At 43.5% G+C, this 19,309-nt stretch overlaps 3 protein-coding genes across 8 annotated transcripts; all 3 read right to left on the reverse strand.

Moving 5' to 3' along the window:
- Positions 1 to 489: 489 nt before the first annotated feature.
- Positions 490 to 2,933, reverse strand: LOC131131104 (galactosylgalactosylxylosylprotein 3-beta-glucuronosyltransferase 1-like). Its single transcript, XM_058075480.2, has 4 exons — positions 2,758 to 2,933; positions 2,192 to 2,580; positions 871 to 1,158; positions 490 to 744 (listed from the first exon to the last, which is right to left on the reverse strand). Exons 1-4 carry the CDS (start codon positions 2,843 to 2,845, stop codon positions 661 to 663), a joined length of 849 nt encoding a protein of 282 aa, XP_057931463.2. The 5' UTR covers positions 2,846 to 2,933; the 3' UTR covers positions 490 to 660.
- Positions 2,934 to 3,458: 525 nt separating this feature from the next.
- LOC131131376 (galactosylgalactosylxylosylprotein 3-beta-glucuronosyltransferase 1-like) lies at positions 3,459 to 6,886 on the reverse strand. The gene is made up of 4 exons (XM_058076046.2): positions 6,645 to 6,886; positions 5,943 to 6,331; positions 5,409 to 5,696; positions 3,459 to 4,501 (listed from the first exon to the last, which is right to left on the reverse strand). The coding sequence occupies exons 1-4, from the start codon at positions 6,757 to 6,759 to the stop codon at positions 4,418 to 4,420; spliced, it is 876 nt and encodes a 291-aa protein (XP_057932029.2). The 5' UTR covers positions 6,760 to 6,886; the 3' UTR covers positions 3,459 to 4,417.
- Positions 6,887 to 9,051: 2,165 nt separating this feature from the next.
- LOC131131377 (troponin T, fast skeletal muscle isoforms) lies at positions 9,052 to 18,773 on the reverse strand. 6 transcript variants are annotated; one of them, XM_058076047.2, is made up of 14 exons: positions 18,677 to 18,768; positions 16,467 to 16,507; positions 16,372 to 16,385; positions 15,738 to 15,860; positions 13,617 to 13,634; positions 13,212 to 13,230; positions 13,087 to 13,132; positions 12,894 to 13,010; positions 12,635 to 12,712; positions 12,453 to 12,566; positions 10,692 to 10,804; positions 10,515 to 10,605; positions 10,389 to 10,429; positions 9,052 to 9,288 (listed from the first exon to the last, which is right to left on the reverse strand). In XM_058076047.2, exons 2-14 carry the CDS (start codon positions 16,484 to 16,486, stop codon positions 9,255 to 9,257), a joined length of 828 nt encoding a protein of 275 aa, XP_057932030.2. In that variant the 5' UTR covers positions 16,487 to 16,507; positions 18,677 to 18,768; the 3' UTR covers positions 9,052 to 9,254. The 6 variants fall into 6 exon arrangements, with proteins under 6 accessions (XP_057932030.2, XP_057932031.2, XP_057932032.1 ...); XM_058076048.2 differs by lacking the exon at positions 13,617 to 13,634 and having other exon boundaries at positions 18,677 to 18,773; XM_058076049.2 differs by lacking the exon at positions 15,738 to 15,860 and having other exon boundaries at positions 18,677 to 18,761.
- Between the last annotated feature and the right edge of the window lie 536 nt (positions 18,774 to 19,309).

The raw sequence follows: 19,309 nt of genomic DNA on the forward strand, positions 1-19,309 counted from the left end.
TCAATCGCGACAGTCAGTAAGAGAGTTGTAACATAACTAAAGTGAAGGCGAACAAACAAAACTGACATTATAAAAGCAAAGTTATTTAGTTTTTTCAATGAAGGTTTTACAGGAAAGTGACGAAATGTTATGTTGTATATAACAATAATAATAATATATATATATTATATAACAGTGGTAATATTGCCCCATAGGGGTCAAGGTCATGGATGGGTCAAGTGAGGTGTTGGGAGGTACTGGGAGCGGGTCTAGAATCAAATGTGAAAACCTTCTGGCTCTCAGTTCACGCAGAATCACGCCTGATGTGTGCACTTGGCCTCCATCGCCTTGACGAGCAGCACATACCACATTCTGGTATATACCAGCTGAACTAGCAGGTACACAAAGAATGGTAAAGATGGTGCAAGATGGTGCAAAACTGGAAACAAGATACAAAATAAGAGCCTAGCACAGGAAATAAAAGGAAAAAACACAGAACAGGTCCCACAAGTCACGCGGGGTGTGACTGACACGTTTTAATGGTGTGTATTTGTAAGTTATACATAATCTATAACATTATGTTTATTCCTAAACAATAAACATTTTAACATTTTAACTTTAACTGTAACAGGTCCCACTGAAGTTATCCACTTTATTCACCACTCTTTCACATCATGGATGTCACGTCTCCATATTGGCAGAGTGTTTAAATCTAGTCTCACCAGACAAGTCAGGCGCTTGTGAGCGAGTGTGCCACACCAAGACCTGCAGGTAAGAAGAAATATATACTCAACAAAAATATCAATGCAACCCTTTTGTTTTTGCTCCCATTTTTCACATGATTGACTTAAAGTCTAATATTTTGAGGGTGCTTCAACATCCGTGCATTACCTTGGTGCAGTTATCTGCTTTGGGCTCCAGGTCGTCGATGGTAACCAGATCCAGGAGTAGGCTGCCCTCCTGGAGTCCCGGTTGCAGCTTGAAATTAGCGTTTGGTTTTGACAGGAGGAGTTGCAGATTGATCGCAAAGCCAGCCATGTCGATGCCAAAGGGTCGCTCTGGGGCGTACGCAACCTCCCAGCCGTACACCTTTCCCTTGGCGTTGACTTTGATGGACTCGTACCGAAGACTCCCCGCAAATGCGACGGGCCACACTGAGACCTTTTGGGTCCATCGCATCTGGTAGTTGGAGACGATGTGTAGTCACTGACTTGACATCCATACTGATTAATAGCACACGGCACACGGCAGACGGGCGTGAGTTAGTGATATGAGTTGGTTCGGCCTGGGCTGCTAGTTGGGTGACGGATGGAGATAATAAAAGTGCTGTTTGTTTGTGTAAAAAAAATATGGAAAAGAAAGACAAACTCAAAGCCATCAGGTGCACAATTTAGAAAGACCAAAAGATCAAATAAGCTAATGTTACTATAGAGCAAACGTGTCAAATGGGTCAAACTAATCCTGTGCTGTTGGAAAGGATTTTTTACATATTTACCTCTTTTTCAATCTACAAGTTGAGTGAAGATGGATGATGGATGGATGGATGGAGGGATGGTTAGGTGGATGAATGCATGGATTGGGATGGTTGAGCGGATGGATGGTGGATGGATGGATGGATGAAGGGCAGGCAGTAAGTAACTGTTTATCAGTGTCCTAACTGTGTTTATTCGGTATAAGTCAGGGAGCAAAAATGCTTGTCTATGTAGCATTATAGAGTGTGCATACAGGAGGAAGCGGGGTTGCTAATAGCCATTTTTGCTAATAGCCAACTTTAAATGCGTGTCGTGTTATGTGTGTGCGCTCTCTCCGAGCACGCACACACACACACACACACACACACACAGGGGAGCAGTCATCACATCGATGCTAGATAAAACTTAAACTAGGACAGAAATGTTTTGCACATGGTTGAATATTTATTCCTTTTAAAGTTGATAATGCCGTTTAAATGCGTGTTTAAGAAAGCTGAATCCTACTGTTCAGTATTTACATTTCAATAAATATTTGTTTAAACATGAGACCTGGAATATTTATCATGGTCATTTTTTCATGTAAATTGAGGGATCGAAGCGAAATCGGCCATCGGCTAAGGGTGATGGAAAAAAATCGGTATCGGCATCGGCCCCCAAAAACCATATCGGTCGATCCCTAGTACACACTCTAATCAGGTTCCACTGTATTAAATGTCTTATTAAAGGACAATAATCCTCACCTCATCAAACAGTTCCAGGCTGTAAGTGTTGTCGTCATCTGCAAAGTAGACAACACCAGGATTTGGGTTCCTCACATTGAAGGTACTCCTTAGCCACTGCAAGCCCAGGTTTCTTTGTGATATCCCCCTGATGGATTGACGATTCATATCTCGAGGCGACATCACGTTGAGGTGGGTGTGGTTGAGTCCACTTTCCTGGAGGAGACGCCAGACCAGGGGCGTCTTTGTTTGCGAGTCCTCCACCACGATCCAGTGCAGGTTGGCCACGTGGAGAAAAGTGTTGGTGAGACGAGTCAGTTCGGCTTTCTGCATTGGACGCTGGTAGGTCGGCGTGATGACATAGATGGGTGGCAGAATGGCAGAATGGCCGTGACCTCTGGTCTGGTCTCCTATGAGATTGGCACACATGGTACAGTCCTAATCAAATATTTGTTTTCTACTACAATGCTAACTATGCTGCATCGGGGGGTAGGTGTGTCACCTCCACTGTCATATTTATTTACTTTTCTCAATTTGAGATATAGTATATATATATATAACTAACAGTAACTAACTGAATTTCTTACCCGGTGTAGATGATGGCCAAACCCAAGTGACAAATATCCACATCAATGGGACGACCAGAATGACAGCAATCTGTCCCTTCTGTAGCATCTCTATGCAGACCTCAGCGAAGACCAAATACGACGACAGAACCACGAAGCAAAGCGATGCGAACGACACTATCAACGATTTGGACTGCCCACCGCTTCCCCTTTGTGAGGTGTTAAATCGTTTGCTAGAATCTCATTGAGGTCGACCGAAAATCAAACTCCATGGTTTAACCGGCTTAACCAGTTGATGTTTCCGAGTATGAGTACGTGTAGAAATGCTGAAGCGCATTTGATATCATCATTCCTATCTCCAAAACAGTAACGTATTTACGTATGGAACTTATCCATCCAGATTGAGACAATGGCAAATAGAACCTTCTTTTATTTTATTTTATTGCTATGGGATCCATCTAAACATAAAATGACATCCCGATAGTCATCTTTACATTTACATTAGACAATATAGTAGACATAATGAGAGGAAATGAGACATTTAAGTCGGGGAGCAGAGTGGGTGGCGGACAGGAAGTGACATTGGAGCTTCAGTTATTATTACTCATGTGATGATGCTTGGGATTTTCTGACAGGAAGTCTTTAAAAAAAACATAATAGAATAAAGTCAAGATATTATGGGAATAACAAGAACAGCGTCAGGGCTACATGGCGGGCGAGTGGTTAGCGCGCAGACCTCACAGCTAGAGTTCAATTCCACTCTCGGCCATCTCTGTGTGGAGTTTGCATGTTCTCCTCGTGCATGCGTGGGTTTTCTCCGGGTACTCCGGTTTCCTCCCACTAGCACTATATTGGTAATGCTAATGGTAATGGTAATGGTAATGGTAATGGTAATGGTAATGCTAATGCTAATGCTAATGCTAATGGTAATGCTAATGGTAATGCTAATGGTAATGCTAATGGTAATGCTAATGGTAATGCTAATGCTAATGCTAATGCTAATGCTAATGCTAATGCTAATGCTAATGCTAATGCTAATGCTAATGCTAATGCTAATGCTAATGCTAATGCTAATGGTTTTATTTCATTTGAACATGCATCAGATTCCAATTGAGTACATCCCATAATCAGTTCCAGTTCCACATGTCCAAAAGGAGTAGGAAGAAGCAAAGCTTATTAAATCCTACCCCTCCATCTGGTACTTTTACAATCACTAACTGTTACATTTGTTCATTTCCTGTATTGATGATTGGAATGTTGGATGTTGGAGTTTTTCCAGTTCCGTTTGTTTCCTTGTCCTTGTGTGATGAGTAGGCTCGCGTTACCAGTTTCCCATAGAAGAAATGGAGAGATTTCCGGAGAGTCGTTCATCTCCAGGAAGGATGCCCACTCTCCTCGTATCTCTGTAGCTTGGTCGATATGCAGGTCACGTTACGGAAATAGCGACTTGTTGGCACATTTTGGAGTTTTTTTTCCAGTGCGTCCCATTCTTAGCCGCCTCTTTTGATCTGTTTTTATATCTTCATAACAGCAAAGAGAAGGAAGTGCGTCCATGTCTCACATAAGGATTGTGGATGACGGACAAAATTCCTAAACATGAACGTTTTCCTTCCTTTCCAGCTGTAACGGGTTCCGCTGCAGTTAGTATCCACGTTATTCACGTTCTTCCGCATCATGGATGTCACGTCTCCAAATTGGCAGAGTGTTTAAATCTGGCCTCACCGGACAAGTCGGGCGCTTGTGAGCGGGTGTGCCACACCAAGACCTGCACGTGAGAAGACAACGTAGAAAACCAGGAAAAAGGGTCACACTAGGGTTGGGGCGATATGGACCTTAAAATATATCACAATATTTTTGGGATGTATCACGATATGAATATATAAAACAATAAAAAAAAATAATTCAGTATTAAAAATATATAAAAAGTACATGTTATATACTGTACCATGTATATAACAAGGAATTGGAAAGAGTACTTCAAGAGGTCGATGAATGAGGAAAACGAGAGAGAACAAAGAGTAGAAGATGTGTCTGCTGTGGACCAGGAAGTAGCAAAGATTGGTCAAGATGAAGTGAGAAGAGCATTAAAAAGAATGAAGAGTGGGAAGGTACTTGGTCCAGATGGTATACCTGTGGAGGTATGGAAGTGTCTAGGATTGGTAGCAGTAGATTTTCCTGACCGTGTTGTTCGATAGGATCTTAGGTGGTGAGAAGATGCCTCGGGAATGGAGGAGAAGTATGTTGGTGGCCATTTTTAAGAACAAGGGTGCAGAGCTGTGGCAACTACAGAGGTATACAGCTAATGAGAACAGAGTAGTACAGATGCAGTATTTGCTTTAAGAATGTTAGTACAGACAAAGTCAGGGGGACCTGCATCGTGTCTTTGTAGATCCGGTCTAGACACAGTCCGGCTGAGGAAAAGACAGGAAGCAGAACTGGAAGTAGCAGAGATGAGGATGCTGAGGTTCTCATTGGGAGTGACCAGGATGGATAGGATCATGACTAAGTACATCAGAGGGACATTAAATGTTAGAGTCCTTGGAGATAAAGTCAAAGAGGCTGACTGAGATGGTTCGGACGTGTCCAGAGGTGAGATAGTGAATATATTGGTAGAAGGATGCCGCGTTCAGAGCTGCCAGGTATTTAGTATTATATCAACATCCGTGCATTACCTTGGTGCAGTTATCTGCTTTTGGCTCCAGGTCGTCGAGGGTAACCAGATCCAGGAGTAGGCTGCCCTCCTGGAGTCCCGGGTGCAGCTTGAAATTAGCGTTTGGTTTTGACAGGAGGAGTTGCAGGTTGACCGCAAAGCCAGCCATGTCGATGCCAAAGGGTCGCTCTGGGGCGTACGCAACCTCCCAGCCGTACACCTTTCCCTTGGCGTTGACTTTGATGGACTCGTACCGAAGACTCCCCGCAAATGCGACGGGCCACACTGAGACCTTTTGGGTCCATCGCATCTGGTAGTTGGAGACGACATGTAGTCACTGACTTGACATTCATACTGATTAGTGCAGTGGAACCCGTTTATGTCGGCACCCAAGTCATCAAGTCCTGCTCTAACGTGTTCTCGTTTGAAGCCAAGTGTGATGTGAGCCAAGTGGGTGTTAGTGTGCTGGGACAGGATGGTCCACATAGACGGGTTGGTACAAACCTAATCGGGTTCCACTGTATTAAATGTCTTATTAAAGGACAATAATCCTCACTTCATCAAACAGTTCCAGGCTGTAAGTGTTGTCGTCATCTGCAAAGTAGACAACACCAGGATTTGGGTTCCTCACATTGAAGGTACTCCTTAGCCACTGCAAGCCCAGGTTTCTTTGTGATAGCCCCCTGATTGATCGACGATCGATGTTTCGAGGCGACATCACGTTGAGGTGGGTGTGGTTGAGTCCACTTTCCTGGAGGAGACGACTGACCAGGGGCGTCTTTGTTTGCGAGTCCTCCACCACGATCCAGTGCAGGTTGGCCACGTGGAGAAAAGTGTTGGTGAGACGAGTCAGTTCGGCTTTCTGCATTGGACGCTGGTAGGTCGGCGTGATGACATAGATGGGTGGCAGAATGGCAGAATGGCCGTGACCTCTGGTCTGGTCTCCTATGAGATTGGCACACATGGTACAGTCCTGATCAAAACTGTCATGGAGAGTTTCCTGGTGAAAACGTTACAGTTGACAAGGTGTGTTCGCTCCACAGATGAAGTTTTGTTCTATAAGGGACTAAGAATGCTGCATCACCAGTCAGGTGTGTCAGCTCCACTTTGACGTGGACATGTATTTATTTGTTTTTCTCTGATGGATTCAATTTGTATATTACGTAATCAGTGTAATGAGTACAAACATTTTGCTCGACAGCTAGCACCTTCATGTACACAAAAGTAAACAAAGTCATTCTCAGCTGCACTTTCTTACCCTGAATCAATACTGGCACCCAGATGTGGCTGCTGGGCCAAACCTGGTGGACAAATATCCATCCCAACGGGATGACCAAAACGACGGCAACGTATCCCTTCCGCAGCATCTTCATGCAGACTTCGGTGATGACCGGCGGAGTAAGAAATAACGCATACGAACTCAGAACTAAGAAGCGAAGTCACATGAAATGAACGATAAACGGCGCGGACTGCTTCCCCATTCTGAGGCTTTGAATCATTTGACACAATGTCTTTGGGAGAAGTGTGCTAATTGCCTAACCAGCCCAACCAGTTGATGTTTCTTGTACAAGTGGAAATGCTGAAGCACGTCTGGTATCTTTTTGCCTCATTATTTAAAGAGACACTATCGGTGCTATGTCTGGGATTAATGTCACTTTGAGCAGGAACACGTACACGTATTGATCTATTTATCCATCATATTCAGACTCCATGTCCTCATCCTCCCCCGGGGATTCAGGCGAAGGTGAACGTTGAAGACTCAATGGACAAGAATCGATGAGAAATTGTATGATGTGAAAAAGTGAAATGTATATAATAAAATGTAAATAATAAATTAGAATTATCAATAATGAGTTAACTGAGGTAACGAATTAATTCCATTAATAATGTTTCATTTTTTCCCGTAATTAAGCCATATTCATCATCAAAGAAGAATAAGTGAATATTCTTATCAGCATTTACTGTAAGTAAAATCCCAGAAATTACACTCCAAACATGGGAATTCAACCTAAAAACAGATCAACAATGCAAATCTTAGACCTTGCTGGTGATTAATCATGATTAATTAATCTGGTTAGACATGTTAGTCATTTAGCCATACTTATTATACACTCTTTTAGAGTTAGAGTGTATTACTATTATTATTACTATTATTACTTATGTATTGTTTTCTTTCAAAGATTAAAACTTGTTCTATGTCCATTAAAGGCCTATCTTGCTGACAAAAAAAAAGTGAAATGTAGAAGTGAATATTAAAGTGATCAGGGATTTGCTGATAGTAAAAAAAAATTCCCCGGGGTCAATTGTGATTGAAATTGTACGGATAAACCAATTTTATCTTGAAATGAAGTGACTCATATTAAAGTTGAGTCAATTATTTCCAATCTCATATCACCAAATGCTAAAAGATATGCCGTCTATGGGATGGAAACAGTTTCCAAACTGTTGTACTAACACCCACTTTTAAAGCGGGTAACGGTGTACTGTACGTGTACACAACTATTAGTGGTACTCCAGCAGTGGCCAAAGTATCGCTGAAAAAGTTATCCCAAAACAAATCAATCTGAATTCCATGGCAAACACACTCCTATGCACTTAACCCTTCGATGCACGAGTGACTGGACCCTACACTCTTCCATAAGTGGCTCAAAAATCACCCATACTAGAATCAATGCCTTTTTATGACAATTTTGCCATTTTGGTTAGGAATAATCACTTGTATGATATTTAGTATTATATTTAGGACCACACAAGAATGATTTCATGTTAGAAACATCTTCATTTTTCACTTTTTTACATCTTTGAAAAAGAAAATGACCCCGTACAACAATAGAAAATGGGAGGATCCATTGTGTGTTACATAAAGGTAAGTTAAAAATGTGAATGGCATGATATCAAAAACATGTTTTTTGAGGAATACCTGGAATATGAAATGATAAAAATTTTTCATTACGAAGATATTTCAAGAAAACAACCTGACCGGGTCATTTTTGACCCACTTATGGAAGGTTGGGGTAGTAACACAAAAACAAAAATGTCTTAAAATGTATAGAAGGTAAGTTAAAAATGTGAATGGCATGATATAAAAAATATGTTTTTTGAGGAATACCTGGAATATGAAATGATAATTTTTTTATTATAATAAAAATTTCTTGAAATATCTTTAGTATACTAAAGATATTTCAAGAAAACAACATCACCGGGTCATTTTTGACCCACTTATGCATCTAAGGGTTAAAAAAAAAAATCCTTCCACAGAGACCAATAATTATTTATTACTGGAGAACAAAAAGGGAGCGTGGTGGAGGCTGTTTACCTTGATGTCCGAAATGTATTTAAAACAGCAAAAAATTATATTTTGTATAATGAATTATATAAGTGTAATAATGTTTCACCAACACAGTTAAAATCATATCAAACTTTACAGACTTAGACTTACTTTATTGTCATTGCACAAAAAACACTGACATTTTGGGTTGCACGTGGCAAATGGGCCTACCGGATGTAGACGCATTCTGCACGTGCAGCACCGATTGTGTTTCTGACCTGCATGAGCAGAGCTCCTTGTCCTTTGGCGCCACCAGCAGGTCAAACAGCGATATTACACGACGTTCCCTGTTGGCGTCTACCAAGAACTTTATTGACAAAAGAGAGCACATGGTGGCTTGAGGGGTGAAACTTTATTTACAAAAACACTGAGAACCAAACAGCGGAGGGCGAGGAGGTGTCAGGTTATTAGGTTTTATTCCTATTGCTCAGAAGCTAAAGACTGATAATGATGATGATGATGCAACCTCAGCATGACGTCAACAGCGTCTTCTCAGCTATAAAAGCTTAGCCGGCGTGGCACTTCCTGCGGTCAGAGGATTTACTTCCTGCGGCGGGCGGCTCCCTTCTTGCTGCTGTGAAACGTCACAAAGATGACGCATGTTAGCATTACAAATAATTAGCGTGTGTTTTTATAGGGCTGCCAATCGATTTTAATTTTATTTAATTGCGATTAATCACAATTTTTGTCCAGTTAACTGAAAATTAATCACGTTAAGATAGAAATAGGTTTTACAAAAACGTATCAAAAACACGCTAGGTTAATTGTCAACTCCAAATTCTCCATAGGTATGAATGTGAGCCCTGTGATTGGCTGGCCACCAATCCAAGGTGTACCCCGCCTCTCGCCCAAAGACAGCTGGGATAGGCTCCAGCACGCCCGCGACCATCGTGAGGATAAGCGGTTGAAAATGAATGAATGAATATTAGCTCTTAAACTTGCCCACAAGCGTTCAACAAAATGTGAGGGAGTGAGACCTCTCACGTTATAATTTCTTCCCCTAGCTAGTTCGATGCTAAATTGCTAATGCTAGCACTAACATTAATACTCGACTTCAGCCAAGATCATCACATTGACAGCCTGTCAAATAGCAGCTGTAACTCTAATTTTAGCGATGTAAAAATGTAAAAAAAACACTGGTTGGTTAGTCGGGACACTCTTACGCCAAGGTAGCACTAAATATGACGATAAAAACAATACCTGCACTGCTCCAGTCTCTGGCAGGCCATGTAATCCGTGATAAGTCAAACACAGCGACAGTTGACACAAATAACTTTGGTCTCACTACAAGAGCCATCTGTCAGGACTTTGAAGCTAACTTTACCAATCAAAATACTATTTTTTTTTCTCAATTTCTTATCAATATTTGTTCCGGTTTGTGGCTACAGAGTCGCCATGCTTCAAACAAACTACGGCGTGGGCTGAGGGTCAAACAGAAGAAGCACACGTTAATCGCATGTTGAAAAAAATTACTGTTACCGTTAAAGGAAACTTCTGTTAAGACGTCATTAACCGCATTATGAACTTTGACAGCCCTAGTTTTTAAACTGCTATTTGCATTTCTTAACACGACTATGAACTAGTGTAAAATACGCATGAATGTGTTTGGTGTCATTTCCCCTCACGACCAGCGGTGGCACTGTAGAGCAGGTGAACTATTTTCTGTCAACTTACAACTTGCTGAGCTCCTCCACTCGCTTGCGCAGGGTGGTGACCTGCAGGGGGGGCAAAACATGCATCAGTCGGGTTGTTTGTGTCGTTGATGACGACGGACGACGAAGGCTGGACTTCCGGGCTCACCTCGTATTTCTGCTTCTTCAGTCTCTCCGTGTGGTCGAACTTCTCAGACTCCAGCTGACACATCCACTCGTACAACTCGTTGATCTTGTCCCTGAAAGCATTGTCATATACAGCTCATGATCTCTCCACGCACATCCGCCCGCAGACGTGGAACTGGTCCCCACAGGCGTGTCCTACCTGAGCTTGTCCTCGTTCAGATGGTCAATGTTGAGCTGCTTGCGCCTGGCAGCCAAAATCTTCTTCTTCTTCTCTCGCTCCGTCTCCTTCTTGCCTCCTCTCTTCTGGTCAGCCTGGAAGAAAACAGTATGGCTACTCCACTTTTGCTCTAGTACTCCAACAGTACTACTCGTGTAGTATGTTAGTCAAGTATTTACTTTTTTGACTACTATTAGTCAATGTACCACCAGAGTTATACACTACGGCTGGCAGAAGAAATGGACTGGGATTGATGTTGGCCAAGGCGGTGTTGCCATGACAACGCATAAGACGCGATACACTTACATGCACTTGCTTACTTACAATACTTACCATTGGTAAGTATTGTATTACAAGGGGTGCACTTGTGTATCTACACAGGTGGATGGACAATTAGTGTACTTACGCACTTATAAAGTGCTGCCTTCTCACAATTAGTGCACTTGCCTACTTACAAAGTGCTGCCTTCTCACAATTAGTGCACTTACGCACTTACAAAGTGCTGCCTTCTCACAGTTAGTGCACTTGCCCACTTATAAAGTGCTGCCTTCTCACAATTAGTGTGCTTACGCACTTACAAAGTGCTGCCTTCTCATAATTAGTGCACTTGCCTACTTACAAAGTGCTGCCTTCTCATAATTAGTGTACTTACACACTTACAAAGTGCTGCCTTCTCAAAATTGGTGCACTTTCCTACTTACAAAGGGCTGCCTTCTCACAATTAGTGCACTTACGCGCTTACAAAGTGCTGCCTTCCCTCAATTAGTGCACTTGCCTACTTACAAAGTGCTGCCTTCTCATAATTAGTGTACTTACCCACTTACAAAGTGCTGCCTTCTCACAATTAGTGCACTTTCCTAGTGCTGCCTTCTCACAATTAGTGCACTCACCCACTTACAAAGTGCTGCCTTTTCACAACTAGTGCACTCACATACTTACAAAGTGCTGCCTTGTCACAATTAGTGCACATACACACTTACAAAATGCTGCCTTCTCACAATTAGTGCACTTACAAAGTGCCGCCTTCTCACAATTAGTGCACTTATGCACTTAAAAAGTGCTGCCTTCTCACAATTAGTGCACTTACACACTTACAAAGTGCTGCCTTCTCACAATTAGTGTACCTACGCACTTACAAAGTGCTGCCTTCTCACAATTAGTGCACTTACGCACTTACAAAGTGCTGCCTTCTCACAATTAGTGCACTCACACACTTACAAAGTGCTGCCTTCTCACAATTGGTGCACTTGCCTACTTACAAAGTGCTGCCTTCTCACAATTAGTGCACTCACACACTTACAAAGTGCTGCCTTCTCATAATTAGTGCACTTGCCTACTTACAAAGTGCTGCCTTCTCACAATTAGTGCACTTGCCTACTTACAAAGTGCTGCCTTCTCACAATTAGTGCACTCACCCACTTACAAAGTGCTGCCTTCTCACAATTAGTGCACGTACACACTTACAAAGTGCCGCCTTCTCACAATTGGTGCACTTGCCTACTTACAAAGTGCTGCCTTCTCACAATTAGTGTGCTTACGCACTTACAAAGTGCTGCCTTCTCACAATTGATGCACTTGTGTATTTCCAATGGTTGCACTTGTGTACTTGAATGTATTTGGGTGTACTTATGTGTATTTGGGTACTTGGGTGAAAATAGTGGCCATCTTGGCTACGTATATGGAACAAAAGTGTCGGGTCAAAGCGCATCTGTGAGAAGAGGGCGCCGCGGTGGCGGCACGTACTCTCTGCAGGTGGCTGCTGTAGTTGGAGCCCATGTTGGACAGAGCAGACTTCTTCTTGGCTTCCTCCTCGGCCTTCTTCTTAGCGTCAGCCTCCTCCTTGATCCTCCTCTCCTCCTGCAAACACACAACACACAGCATGATGAGGAACGTCTCCGCGGCGTCTCCGCCTTCTCCTCACGCACCTCACGTCTGGCCTGGCGCTCCTTGTCTTTCTCAGCTCGCACCCTCTGTTGCTCCGCCCTCTCAGCACGACGCTTCTCCTGCAGGAAGTGGATGGAAAAAGTGTCAAGATGGCCGCCTTCTGACCAAGACATCTATCTGGTCTAGTCTCATCTAATCTTTCGAAAAACAGTCAAATACAGAATCGAAATAGAAAGGACATATGCGTCCAAAATAGAGTATCTATCAGATGCTGTCATGTGACCGGATGAGAAGACTCACAATCCTCTCCTTGAGGGCGATAAGCTCCTCCTCCTCCTTCTTCCTGCACTCAAAGTGAGCGTCGATCAGCGCCTGCAGCTCCACCAGGTCTTTATTCTGACGCTTCTTCTGGATGTCCTGAAAGCGGACGCAAGGACAACATGAAGGCCGCCGCCACAGGAAGTGTGGACACCGCTTTGGCGGGCGAACTCACGTCAAAGTCCACTTTCTCGCCATCGGGGATCTTTGGAGCGCTGGGCCTGAAAAAGAGAAGAAGAACTTGAATGTCCTTCACATCACTGGGCACCCAGGCGTACGTGACCTGAAGGAGGAACTCACTTGAACTTTGGCTTCTCCTCTGCAGGATACGGCGGTGGCGGTGGCGGAGGCGGTGGCGGAGGCGGTGGCGAGGGGACAAGTACAATTAATGGGGTTAGACAAAGCAAACAAAGAGGCTGTCAGGCGTCACAAAGTCCATTCATCAAGTTAGAGTTAGATATCAAGATGGAAGAGAAGTGTGGAGTCTCTGCCACGGTCACATGACCCCCTGGGAATGGCAGCGTCATGCGGCCATGCAGCAGAAGAGAGGACGGTGGGGTCGCACGTGTTAGCATCTCATATTCTTTCACCCTTTTTCCACATGAGACTCTTTTTCGAGCAAACACTTTGCTTGCTCCCCCCCCCCCAAAAAAAAACAACAAGATTTCAGATATTTGGATGGAGTTTTGGAAGAAAAGAACGTACCTTCCTCGTCAACGGCCTCTGCATGCAGCAAGCGTCGGAAAACAAAAGCAGAACAGACAACAGAGTGTTAGCCAGCGCTCGCTACTTTAGCACAGTGCTAACTAGAGAAAACACACTCGCTGGCTCGTGTGACTCTCCAACGCTGTTAGCATGACCTGTTAGCTTAGCATCGCCACCATCATGGCTGACAACACGACGTGGAGAACATGTGGCACGTTATTAGCCGCTAAAATGGAAAAAAAACTGATTGGCTTACATGGACGCTAAAGAGCAGTGTCAGCATTCCGAGAAGACAGACGCCACGTCTTCAATCTGATGATCACATGACGACACCGGCGCACACAAACAACCACGGATGCTAAACGACTTGCGTACTTACGTTTGCTGCACTTCTGTACATACACCTGCTTAGCGTACTTACACCTGCTTAGACTTGCGTACTTAAACCTGCTTACACTTGCGCACTAACACCTGCTTAGACTTGCGTACTTACACCTGCTTACGCCTGCTTTGCGTACTTACACCTGCTTAGACTTGCGTACTTACACCTGCTTACACTTGCGTACTTACACCTGCTTACACTTGCGTACTTACACCTGCTTACACCTGCTTTGCGTACTTACACCTGCTTAGACTTGCGTACTTACACCTGCTTAGACTTGCGTACTTACACCTGCTTACGTCTGCTTACACTTGCGTACTTACACCTGCTTACGCCTGCTTTGCGTACTTACACTTGCTTAGACTTGCGTACTTACACCTGCTTACACTTGCGTACTTACACCTGCTTACGCCTGCTTTGCGTACTTACACCTGCTTAGACTTGCGTACTTACACCTGCTTACGTCTGCTTACACTTGCGTACTTACACCTGCTTACACCTGCTTTGCGTACTTACACCTGCTTACACTTGCGCACTTACACCTGCTTACACCTACTTTGCGTACTTACAATCTCTTACACTTGCGTACTTACACCTGCTTTGTGTACTTACAATCTCTTACACTTGCGTACTTACATCTGCTTACGCCTGCTTACACTTGCGTACTTACATCTGCTTACGCCTGCTTACACTTGCGTACTTACACCTGCTTACACCTGTTTTGCGTACGTACACCTGCTTAGACTTGCGTACTTACACCTGCTTACACCTGTTTTGCGTACGTACACCTGCTTACACTTGCGTACTTACACCTGCTTACACCTGTTTTGCGTACGTACACCTGCTTAGACTTGCGTACTTACACCTGCTTACATTTGCGCACTAAGACCTGCTTAGACTTGCGTACTTACACCTGCTTACACCTGCTTTGCGTACTTACACCTGCTTACACTTGCCTACTTACGCTTGCTGCACTTGTGTACTTACACCTGCTGTACTTTGATTCCTTACAATTGGTTTATACTTACAGTATGTGCACTTGCGTGCTTAGTTCTGGTGCACTTGTATACTTACAATTGGTACTTATGTACTTACGAATTGGTGTGTACTTATAAAGTGTACAATAGTGTACTTACAATTGGTACTTGTGTACTTAACAGGCACACTTGCATACTTAAATAGCTACACTTTGTGTATGTGTGCACTTGCAATTGGTGCATTTGTGCACTTACCAGGTGTGCACTTGTGTACTTAGAACCGGTGTGCGTACATGCGGACTGGCATACATACTTTGAGTGCTGTTTGAGTGCGCTGCCACTGCTAAGTACACTAAAAAGCAGTACACCGCCAGTACGTGGCGGAGAAGACAGGAAGTGGTGAGCGCAGCGGTAGTCGTGTCGCTTACGTAAGCAGAAGGAGCTAGCTAGCGTGATGGAACGGTGCAAATGAAAAAAAGGCAAAGCAAATTGCTTTTGCGGGAAAGTGGGTGTGGCAAAGGGTGGTTGCAACTGAGCATGAAAAAGGAGAGAAGGTTTCATTTGTTTGGCCTTTAGCGTAGCGTAGCGTATTCCTTTGAGCTAAGCGTGTTTTGATGATGATGACTACAGATGTCCAGAGGTGAAAGGAAGGTAAGTTAGCATTAGCTTTAGCATCAGCAAAGAGTGATGGATGGGCTGAACGCCCGGGGCAGGAAAGGATGATAGAATGCCCCGGTCCCCTCCCCTGTCCGTGCCACGTACCTTCAGGCTCAGTCTCAAACTCAGGCTCAGGCTCAGGCTCAGGCTCAGGCTCAGGCTCAGCTTCTGCTTCTGCCTCAGGGGCCACCTCTACATCCTCTACTAGCTCCTCTTCCTCTTCCGCTACTACTCCATGCAGCCCGGGAAGGAAGGGGGTCAGGTTAATGGCGAGAGGGGGCAGGTGGGGAGTTTAGCAGAGACAAGATGGAGGCCGTGATTGACGGCGGGCTGTTACGGTGGAAGACTTCGTGCGGCTGAGCGAGTTAAGAGTCGCATGCCAGAAAAAAAAAGTAGCACAGCAACGTTAATGTGAAGGTTCTTACCATCGTACTCTTCAAGTGGGTCCGAGAAAGAAAAGGAGCAGAAGAACATGATCATAAGATCCCGCGTGTACCCGCCCCTGTCCGTACAACACGCGGGTACGCCGGGATCCATGCATGGCGGTCATGCCGAGCCTACGCCGCCGTGGGGGTCTGCGGAGCCCCCGTTGGCGGCGCAGGCGGCCATGTTGGAAAGCGCCCCTGTCACGTGGCACTCCGTTTTAAACCAGATGTGCACGTGAGAAGGTTCTAGAATGATGATGACTACAACGAGGCTGATGGTGATGATGGCGTGCGACGAAGCGTGGCGTACTTACCCTCCACCTGATCGCTGCAGACACAAACAGACAAAAAGGTCAAGAGGCGGGACGCAAAAGGCGGGGCTAAAGGATGAGGCCGACGGCGTTCTTACACTTCCTCGGTGTCAGACATGTTGAAAGTGGACTTGGCAACCTGCGAGACACACGAGACCACAGGGTTTATTTCAAGCCGGGTCACGCCGCCCCCCCCCCTCGTCCCGCAACAGACACGCCCCGGCCCGGATGCCCCCCTTCCAGAAGATTCCACTTTGCAAAAAATGGCAAGAGTTTAAATTTAGCGGCAACGCGAGACGTCGTCGTGAAAAACCCTGGCCGGACTTTGACGTCAGCGACGCGGCAGAAAGGTCGCCCGCCACGACCTTCCTCACCCCCTCACCCGTCCTATCGAGTTCCAGCGAACGATCCTAATTCATCACGATTTCACTCCATCGAGCAAACATGGCGTTCTTGTTCCTATCACATCCTGTACGCCTGCCCTCCGCCATTTCATCAATAGCGTCCACATGTACCAGCTAATAATAGCTAATCAATAAATCCATATCACATTCTGTTATTATATTTGTCATTAAATAATAATTATCATAATAATAATAATAATTCAATCAAATAATTCAATTTAATATAAAATTATTTTGTGTAAAATAATATAATACAATATAAGGCCAAATAATGCAATTTAATATAAAATTATTAATAATTAATAATTAGTGTAAAATGGAAATTGAGTTGGACAATAAAATGTCATATAATATAATACAATAATTTCAAATAAATTAAAATAAATCCATATGTAAAATCTTACAAAATAATCTAACGTAAAATCATATAAGGTCAAATAATGTAAAATAAAAAATAAATAATACAACATGAGGAAATAATATAATAATGAAATAAAATTTTATAAAAAATATATATAAATAGAATATATAAAGTCAAATAATTTCATATGTAAAATCTTATAAAATAATGTATTCATAAAATAATATAAGGTCAAATAATGTAAAATAAAAAATAAAAAACATATAATACAACATGAGGAAATAATATAATAATGAAATAAAATTTAATAAAAATATATATAAAAATAGAATATATAAAGTCAAATAATTTTATATGTAAAATCTTATAAAATAATGTATTCATAAAATCATATAAGGTCAAATAATGTAAAATAAAAATAAAAATCATATAATACAATATGAGGAAATAATATAATAATTAAATTAAATTAAATAAAAATATAATATATATATATATATAAATATAATATAATATAATGTAAAAAAAATGTATAGAAAAGGATATAGTATCACACAATATAAGGTCAAAGAATATAATTTAATATATAAAAGAATATAATATAATGTCAAATAATATAATATATTGTATAATATATTACAACATAAGGTAAAAAATATATAATATAAGGTAAAATAATGTGATATGATGTGAAAGCCGATGATGTAATATAATAAAATTGCCTGGCCAAGGTTTATTGATGAGGTAGTACTCCTGCTATTCATTGATCAGAAGTGATCAGTAATGATCAATTAGATATCGCGTGAAGATGATCACATGACAGAGGCGTGGCACAAGTTTGATGAAGTCATGAACGGAAGACTAATCAAGTTATTACAACGACGTCGTTGACGTCGTGCGAGGGATTAACAACCCGGCAACGGCTCATCCAATCAGATGCCAGAATGGCCGCCACATTAGCGTTATTATCGCGCCACGCTGCCGCCGTCTATTTCCGGGCCACAGCTGCTCGCCGCCGTGATCCGGTTTCACCGTGTGGCGTTCCTTGGGCCCTCATGTGGCCCGCCAGGCGTCTTCCGCTGACTCGGACATTTCAAAGGGCGGAGGTCAGTCATTCACGAGCACAATTTGTTGATCCGGTCTGAGCCGGGCTGTTCCCACGCGTCTGCAGAATGCCCCCCCCTGCTAAAGTGTTGATCCGGAAGCTATGTGGCGCCGTGCCACGCCCATTTGCAGCTTCACAAATAGAAGGCTATGAACTGGAGCGGACCTGCTGATGTTGTCATGATCCCATTAGAATAATCTTCTGGTGATCCAACAACAACAACAAGGACAAGGACCAGGACCAGGACAAGAACTAGGACCACCACCTCCCAAGCAGAACATCCACATTGACTGGACCGACTCCACCATGTCATAATCATCTCTGGGGCTCACCTTTGCTAGAATTCAGCTTCATATCGCATCCACACTGAAGTAGAACCAGAACCAGAAGCCACTAGGACCCCCCCCCCATTCATTTCACCCCCCTTCACGTCCTTACCTGAGAAAAGCTGAAAGAAGCGAGCTCCCCGCTGGCCCAGACTGGCTGTCAGGTTCTGCAAACTTACCGGGCCGATTATGTCCTTCTGTTATACTGACACTCGATCCGCTCGGCCTCCTCATTGGTCGAGGAGTCGCTCCGGAGGCGTCTTCGGACCCCCTTCCCTCCCTCCTGGACCGCCGCTCAATAAGGAGATGCAAGTGTCGGGCGCCCAGGGGGAGGAGGAGGGGGGGCTACGGGGAAGCTCAAGTTTGGACAAGGCCCAGCCGAGACGGGCCGGGTTGCTATTCTGGGTCCGGCTACATTAGGCAAGCACATTTCAGGCAGGAGAAGAAGAAGCAGAATCAGGAGGTCCGACAGGTGCTCCACTTCCTGCTTGTGTGTCCTCAACGCAGTAGTACATCCATCAATACATATACTGTATACTGTATCATATACTGCATATGTTTTGAGACACTTTCCAATGCAGTTGAATGACAATGTGTCTCTAAACTTTTGACTGGTCTGCTCTATCATCATAAGCCATAATTCCTATGCAATTAAATAATACATGTATTTATACTTTTGACTGGTTATGTCAATGAGGTTTAATGAAAAATACATCTGCGCGTGCGCGTGTATGTATGTATATAT

Source organism: Doryrhamphus excisus, linkage group LG1 (assembly GCF_037039965.1).
Source record: "Doryrhamphus excisus strain RoL-2023G ecotype Guam linkage group LG1, RoL_Dexc_Guam_v1.1, whole genome shotgun sequence".
In the NCBI taxonomy this organism is placed as follows: domain Eukaryota; kingdom Metazoa; phylum Chordata; class Actinopteri; order Syngnathiformes; family Syngnathidae; genus Doryrhamphus; species Doryrhamphus excisus.

Bases quoted from the DNA above. Each gene is read 5' to 3' on its own strand.
- LOC131131376 (XM_058076046.2), bottom strand. From the start codon at position 6,759: ATGAAGATGCTGCGGAAGGGATACGTTGCCGTCGTTTTGGTCATCCCG. The intron at 6,332-6,644 runs GTAAGAAAGTGC...CCAATCTCATAG, and splicing joins GGTGCCAGTATTGATTCAGG to GAGACCAGACCAGAGGTCAC. The intron at 4,502-5,408 runs GTAATGCACGGA...TCTCACGTGCAG, and splicing joins AAGCAGATAACTGCACCAAG to GTCTTGGTGTGGCACACCCG.
- LOC131131377 (XM_058076047.2), bottom strand. From the start codon at position 16,486: ATGTCTGACACCGAGGAAGT. The intron at 13,011-13,086 runs GTGAGTTCGCCC...GTCCGCTTTCAG, and splicing joins GCGAGAAAGTGGACTTTGAC to GACATCCAGAAGAAGCGTCA. The intron at 10,430-10,514 runs GTGAGCCCGGAA...CCCCCCCTGCAG, and splicing joins TGAAGAAGCAGAAATACGAG to GTCACCACCCTGCGCAAGCG.
- LOC131131104 (XM_058075480.2), bottom strand. From the start codon at position 2,845: ATGCTACAGAAGGGACAGATTGCTGTCATTCTGGTCGTCCCATTGATG. The intron at 1,159-2,191 runs GTGAGGATTATT...TCCAACTACCAG, and splicing joins GCCTGGAACTGTTTGATGAG to ATGCGATGGACCCAAAAGGT. The intron at 745-870 runs GTAATGCACGGA...TCTTACCTGCAG, and splicing joins AAGCAGATAACTGCACCAAG to GTCTTGGTGTGGCACACTCG.